General features: G+C 39.5%; 1 protein-coding gene across 1 annotated transcript; it reads right to left on the bottom strand.

Annotated features, from left to right (window-relative positions):
• Positions 1 to 1,529: 1,529 nt before the first annotated feature.
• LOC116052186 (small integral membrane protein 28) lies at positions 1,530 to 6,847 on the bottom strand. The gene is made up of 2 exons (XM_031302716.2): positions 6,618 to 6,847; positions 1,530 to 1,974 (listed from the first exon to the last, which is right to left on the bottom strand). The coding sequence occupies exons 1-2, from the start codon at positions 6,714 to 6,716 to the stop codon at positions 1,552 to 1,554; spliced, it is 522 nt and encodes a 173-aa protein (XP_031158576.2). The 5' UTR covers positions 6,717 to 6,847; the 3' UTR covers positions 1,530 to 1,551.
• Positions 6,848 to 7,663: the final 816 nt, after the last annotated feature.

The raw sequence follows: 7,663 nt of genomic DNA, 5'->3' as shown, positions 1-7,663 counted from the left end.
AGCATAGACGTATTACGGTATGGGGCAAAGCTGGCACGTGCCCAGGGCCCCTGACACTCCAAGGGGGCCCCTAACGATCTGATGAAATTAAATTTTACTATCATTGTGCGACGCCAAGAATTAATTCACGGTTGATTTGTAATGAATTGGAAAGCAGAATGAAACTTAGGCTACCTAAAATGAAATGGACTATACTTAATTATAGCCTATCTGTGCTACGGTGAGCATGCCGTCATTGAATAAACTGGTCACCGCACTCAAAGTTATTTAACGTTTCTGACATTGGTTTATTGGCAGCCCTGAACACGCGCCCGAGCAAGTTCTCCCTTTCTCGCAAAGCATTGGCCTAGTGTAGGTCTGGTTAAAATACTCTACATAGAGTACTATGTAGAGTCTTTTAACCAGTTAAAATACTCTACATAGAGTACTATGTAGAGTCTTTTAACCAGACCTACATTAGGCCAAACATACAGTTTAAAGACTTTTAAACGTTGTTGTCACTTACAGTATTTCAATGTTCTTTTTATTCATGGTAAATAAACCTAATTTATATGACATTATACCTATTTTTTTAGTCAAAGCAAGGCAGAAATTATGGATTATTTTGACTAATAGGTAAGAGCAGAGGAATGTTGAGTGGATCACAGACAGGTTTATGTCAAAGTTTAGTCAGGAAACTGTTTTGAAACCATTAAAAAAAAAATTCCAATGATATAAAATTGAATAAAACACCCAAAATTCAATAAAAGTCATCATTAATTTTAACTGTGAAGAATGTTGTATGGGTTGCATACAATGTACATGCATGTTTTCATGTTATTGTTGGGCAATTTGGTTGAAAGAAACCCATATTTATGATATAAAAAACTTTGAAAACGGGTCAACTTTGACCCGAGGACAACACAAGGGTTAAACTTGCTGAGTTATGTTGTTGTTGTTTGGACTTCTCACCACCAGAGGTCATACTTTTACTCTGTTACTCTGTTACTCATCATCAGACAGGTCTTCATTGTGTTGCATTTTGACAGACAATCAGTCGGTCGGTTAACCACTTTGGTCCGGACTGAAACATCTCACCAACACTTATGGCTATGGTTTGGATCCTTGAGGGCCACCAACAGCTTGACTATGTTGGTTTTCAGTGAAATATCTTGAGGACTGTTTCATGGTTTGGAATGAAATTTGGTACAGATACTCATGGTGCCCAAAGACATAGCCTACTGACTTTAGTAATCCTCTGACCTTTCCTCTATAGCGCCACCGGCAGGTCAAAGTTGTCACTTGTCCTGTAAAATATCTCAACATCTAATTTATCGATTGGCACTTTTGGGCTTTATCAGAGCTTGTTTTATAAAAACAGCCGCCTGCTGCTGATAGAAACACTGAGCTTCAACCAGACAGTAAATGTAACGTAAAAACCAAACCTACAAGCTAACGGAGGCTAAAAAGCTCTGTAGAGCTGCAGAGTTGAGTAATATTTACATACAGTAAGTACACAGACAACAAAGTTATTAAAAAAACAACAAATATTGGAGTTATAATGTCTTTTTATCACACATATTGGCAGCTGGCTTTGAGATCTGGACACAGCTTGGCCTCCAGGTCTTCTATCTTTATTGACTCCACGTCTCTGGAGCCGTAGAGGCTGGCGGCCCGGCTAATCTTGGTGAGCGTTTCCTCATAGGGCGGAGGCAGGTAGACCATGACGAAGACCCCGTCCGACCCATCGGAGCTGGTGCTGGTGTGGCGCTCTGCGTTCCTGGTCAGGGACGAGAGAATCTCGGCGCTCCCCTCTGCGTCCTGCAGGTCCAGAGCGATGATGTTGGCCAGGGTCAGTTTGCTGCGGGAACACTGGCGGTAAACCAAACCGACCAGGAGAACCAGCAGGAGGACGGAGACGACCGGGACGACGACGCAGAGCACCAGCTCCATCTTTCTATCCTCTCCCAGCTCCAACTCATTCCAGCTGTTGCCCTGGAGATCAACAAAGAAGAGTTGAGTTAACCCTTGTGTTGTCCTTCCTGAAATTGAAAATTAAAAACTTTTTTTGACACTTTTGTCACTTTTTTTCAATGTTTTTGCAGCATTTTTCAACATTCAACTACCACCAGTATACACTAACAGCAACTTATTACCACAATTTTTACACTCATTTTTTAAATTTATAGTCAACAAAACTAATTTAGTGTTAATGAATTTTTTGAGTTAAAGCAGAAAGTATGAATTATTTTAATTCTTAACTAACTAACTAAGATAACTAAGATTAAGATCAGAGGATGATGTTGGATAATCACAGACTGTCAGAATAATGCTATAAACACCCCAAAGTCAATGATCAATTCATGGAACCATCCACATTTGGGGCAATTTGGTTGAAAGAAACCCAAAATTTTGCTATAGAAATTTTGAAAACGGGTCAAATTTGACCCGAAGACAACAGGAGGGTTAAATAAATATTTGTCTAGCTTTTCAATTCAATTTCAATTGTATTTGTAGAGTCAAATCATAACAGACGTTATCTCAGGACACTTTACAGAGGCGGTCTAGACCAGATCTCCAGGGGCCTAAAAAGTGGCCAATATAAAGTAGGTTGTGCATCATTTAATTATGTTATGGCTCAGTTTTACAGAGTCCTGTGTCGAAATCTAGTTCTAGCACCGTTATTATTTTAGTTTATCTTGTGTTCACGTGGTGCTTTTCCTAAATAAAGTTAATCAAATTACTACACACTTAAAACAATCAGAATTACAGAGAACCTGGGGCCAGGTTGTATTCATCTTGGTCTCATAATACAACACAGCTGCTGTCTAATCTAAAGTGGGCTGTAAGTGGGGCCCAATCGTTGGTGTGTATTTGTAAAATGTACATTTCCGGGATAAAGCTTGACATCTGGCGCGTGATACCAGGCTTTGCCCTTCACCTTCCTCTCTCTGTGTGCTGCTGCGGTTCTCAAAGTCCTCTCGCTTTGGGAAACAACAAACTTCGATCTAGCAAACTACACGCTTAAACTGGATTTAAAGAACATTTGGATCGTGCAACAAGGCAGGCCTGCTTGGTTCTTACGGGGAATGATTGTTAAAAATGTCAAAGAATATGTTTACGGCATTTCCTCTCTAATTGGGATGTTTTGGGACCGATTGGTGGGATAGGTGTGGACGAAGTACACACGGAGATACACTGGTAAGAGCTAATGAGGTTTAACCATGTATCAGCTAATTTAAATAGCTCATGTTGCTATATTGTGTGAACAGTTAACTTCATTTATTTAGTAAGTGGCGGGGGTTTTTGCGGGGTGCAAATGTTCCACCAAAACAAGTTCCTTCCCAAGAATATTTTACAGAGCCAGCGCCGCTGCGTCCAGAGCTTAGCGTCGCCCGACGATTGTGATTAGTTTAAAGAAATGCAAAAAACCCAGAGTGCTATGCTGCGTTCCAGGCAACGGCAGTCAAACCCGTAACTTACTACTCGTGAACTCGTACCAGATCGTTGTACTCCCAGTTCCAGTTTTGACGTCACACACACATAAACAACAATGGTGACCCCTGTTGATGCTGTACAGACGTTGGTGATTAACAGTGAGAAATAGAAATAAATAGACATAAATAGGCAACGTAAAGTAATTCCACACATTGTAATCAAAACAACTAAATGAAGCCCAAAATATGTAGCCGACTAGAAATCGCTACTATCAGCTAACACTAACGTCAACGGTAGGTATCAATCAATCAATCAAACTTTATTTATATAGCACTTTACAGCAACCAGCAGGTATCCAAAGTGCTTAACATCGAAACCAAGAATAAAAACACATATCACACAATATAAAGAAAGAACATGTAAAAACAGAAATAGTTACAGAGAAACAAAAGAACGAAATCGTCACACCACTGCTACGTATTAAAAGCCTGACTAAACAGATGCGTTTTAAGTTTGGACCTAAAAAGAGCTACATCTGTAATAGTGCGAATATCAGGGGGTAACTTGTTCCAGAGTCTCGGGGCAGCAACTGCAAAAGCCTGGTCACCCCACCGTTTATATCTAGACCTTGGCACTTCTAAAAGTCGCTGGTTTGAAGACCGCAATGACCGGTTGTGCTCCCGCAATGTTAAAATTTCGGACAAATACTCCGGGGCTAGACCATTTAAGGCCTTGAAAGCAAACAATAAAATCTTAAAATCGATTCTAAAACGCACAGGGAGCCAATGAAGGGTGTAGAGAACGGGAGTGATATGTGCACGTCTAGATGTGTTTGTTAAAAAGCGAGCAGCTGCATTTTGCACAAGTTGAAGACGTGCGATGGAGGTCTGATTCAGACCAACGTAAAGAGCATTACAATAATCCAACCTAGAACTAATAAAGGCATGAATTGCCTTTTCTAGATCGTGCCTGTTGAGGAAAGGCTTAACTTTAGCCAGGAGACGAAGCTGGAAAAAGCTCATTCTAACAACATTACTGATCTGCTTGTCAAATTTCATGCTGCAATCAAAAGTAACCCCCAAATTTTTGACGGCTGACCTAGTGTAGGATGCTAGAGCTCCCAAACTCAAAGCTGGACCATTTTGCGTGCCTGAAGTACTGAAAATAATACACTCCGTTTTATCTTCATTCAAATTAAGAAAGTTTTCTGAAAGCCACAGCTTAATATCAGTAGCCGGTAGGTAGCCGCTAGCTAGAAGGGTTTGTGGTGACTTTGCCTGGAACGCTACCAAGTCGTGAGTCGTGACTTGAAGTCGTAACTTACGGGCTAAAAATTGTGTCTGGAACGCAGCACTGTTTTCTCCTATCCCAGAATGCATCTGTGGTGTTGCCAGACCACAGCACTGTGGAGATAAAGCTGGCAATAAGAGACTACTGCATCTCAAGATCTTTAACGAGAAAATAAAGACGCAGGTTGTAGAAGCGAAGCCTTTTCCTTCAGTTAAAGAGTCATTTCAACCATTTGCAAGATTGTTAACCATCACACATCTGGCTGTGAAAGGCACAACACCACTATGGAGTCATCATTTCTCTGCAGTGAGTTCTTTCAGCATCCATCAAGAGTGGCACAAGTCGTTCTAATCAACTTTTGAAGTGACAGGAATCGCAAAGCTTAATACGTTTTTCCTCCTATTTAATTTCGCAGACTGTGACGATTTCACGTCATCATTCAATCGAGATTTAACCGTTATAACAATGTTACAACAACAGTGTAATCTTTGGTTTTCAGTGTAACAAATGTGTTTACAGATTCAGAGCGATCCTTTATCCTTCCAGCTGTGAAAGAACAACATGTGGCTCAGAGTGTCCCAAATTCCCCCTGTCTCAGTTTTTCTAGCAATTAGTTAATGCTGCCTGGATGATCCGGCACCCTGCAGACTCTGGTCCTCTACAGTTTTAAATCTCAATCTGTCTGAGTGTGACTCAGCTGCTCTCGGTACAAACTGTTGGTATCCTAAAAGTCTGAGACTTAACCCTCCTATTGTCCTAGGGTCAAATTGGACCCGTTTTCTAAGTCTTTACATCAGAAAATTTGGGTTTCTTTCAAGCAAATTGCCTAAAAATAACATTGGGTTGTTCCATACAACGCTCCTCTCAAGGGAAAATAAGGATCAGATCTCTACTTTCATAGAATTTGGGGCGTTTTATTAAATGTTACAGCATTTGAAAAACTATGGAATATGGTCTGTGATTATCCACTCAATCGTAACTACTTGTCGAAAATAATTCCAAATTTCAGCTTTTTTTTTAACTCAAAAATGAGGTATAATTTCATATAAATAAGGTTTATTGACTATGAATAAAAAAAATGAAGTGTACAACTAATGGGAATAAGTTGATGTTGAGGTAGTGAAAAAAGAAGGGCAGAAAAAATGCCACTGTTACCTCAAAAAAGCTTGAAGAACCTCGGAAAAAGGGTTAACCCAGGAGGACAACAAGTTGCATGGTGGACTTACAAAGACCTAACAAATCAAGTTTCAACAATTCAACAGTTGGAGAGTTGTCAGTTTGTCAGGGGACATTTTTATTCTTTTTTTCAAGAATAAAGAGGGAACGGATACATGAATTATACTGTACGGTATGTCAATAACGGCACATTTTAAACTTTTAGACTAAAGAGATCTTTAGAAATCTCCTTTAGCCACACAGAGTCAAATGTTGAGACACTTTGATGAGTATAAAAGCAGAGCATGGACTAAGATAAGACCAGAAGATAAGTCTGAGGAACCGTGAGATGATTAATGGGGCAGGAAAGAATAAAAAACAAAGTTCTCATATAGAAATTTGTATTGATTTTTTGAAATATTTCTCCATTTGTTTTTGTGTTTAATATCTTCGCCTCCTCAGCTTTAGCAGCAACAGTGGACTGATCCTTGCAAACACATTGTGTGGCCAAGCTTCATTCAAAGGCACAGCATGTTATTTTAGATCGTTGTAAAGACTAGACCAAAGTCTGCTAAGATTAAGAATATCTTCATTTTAAAATTTTCAATTGCTGTAAGCCCTGAAACAAGCAGAAACAAAATGTGAAAGGAACATTTTTCCTAGTATTTTTAAATCCACAAAAGGTTAGGTTGATTTAAGGGATGAGAGGAGAATTTTTTTTCAGATTTTCACTGCTGAACTTGGCCTGCACACACCTGCTTCTCCTGTGTGGATGGCGCTCCTGTCACCCAGTCGTACGAGCCTCTGCCTGCCGGTCCGAACCTCATCCAGCTGCTGTCCCACAGCACTCGCATGATGCTCAGGGACGACGATGGACCCACGGATGGACAGATGGAGAAATGAGTTTGTAGTGTAAATAGATGATCAACTAAAGCATCCAGTTGTTGGTCCAGTGGGGCAAACAGAGCAGAGAGCAGGCAAAGGGAGAGGGAGTTAAGCAGCTGCTCACATGTCGACACGTGCAGCACAGCAACAGGATTCAGGCCAATGATGAGAGTGTGTGTGTGTGTGTGTGTGTGTGTGTGTGTGTGTGTGTGTGTGTGTGTGTGTGTGTGTGTGTGTGTGCCGGCTGCCTCCTTATATTAATCCTCACTGAAGTGTTGCATGAGAGAGAATCTAATATATATATATACATATATATATATATAATACTGTATCTATAGGATGGATAATGTGTGTGTGACGAGCTGACCTGGTCACTCAGATTGATTTATTAGAATAAGGAAGATACTTGTTTTCAAAATCTATTTATTCGTCTCTACTGTTTTTTATCGGTTGTTAAATGTTTTAATCGTTGTTCATGCATGTAATGCACTTATTATTATTAACATTATCCAATTAAATTATTCAGGATTTCATTAACTTTTCTTTATAATTAACATCCGATTGGACAAAAAAATCTGCACTCAAGGGCCACACTGAATAAAAAAGTTACAATAACTTAAATTTCAGAGTATTTATTAGAAGGATAATCCCTTGAGATGAATCATCTCATTTTCGAGGGGCTCCTAAAGACAATTAAATAGAAAATACAAAATACATTCACACATACACACAGTACTACCAAGCCTGACTACTCCAACACCAACTGACCCCCCCCCCATTAAAAATACAAGTAACAATAAAAAAAGAAGAGAAAAACAAAAAAATATATATTTTACACACATACACATACATACACATATACTCATACACATATACATACATACACATACATACACAAGTAAATATGCAATAAGTT

Source organism: Sander lucioperca, chromosome 4 (assembly GCF_008315115.2).
Source record: "Sander lucioperca isolate FBNREF2018 chromosome 4, SLUC_FBN_1.2, whole genome shotgun sequence".
Classification (NCBI taxonomy): Eukaryota; Metazoa; Chordata; class Actinopteri; order Perciformes; family Percidae; genus Sander; species Sander lucioperca.
Note: the sequence above shows the minus strand (reverse complement) of the source record. Positions and strands in the feature narration are given on the sequence as shown.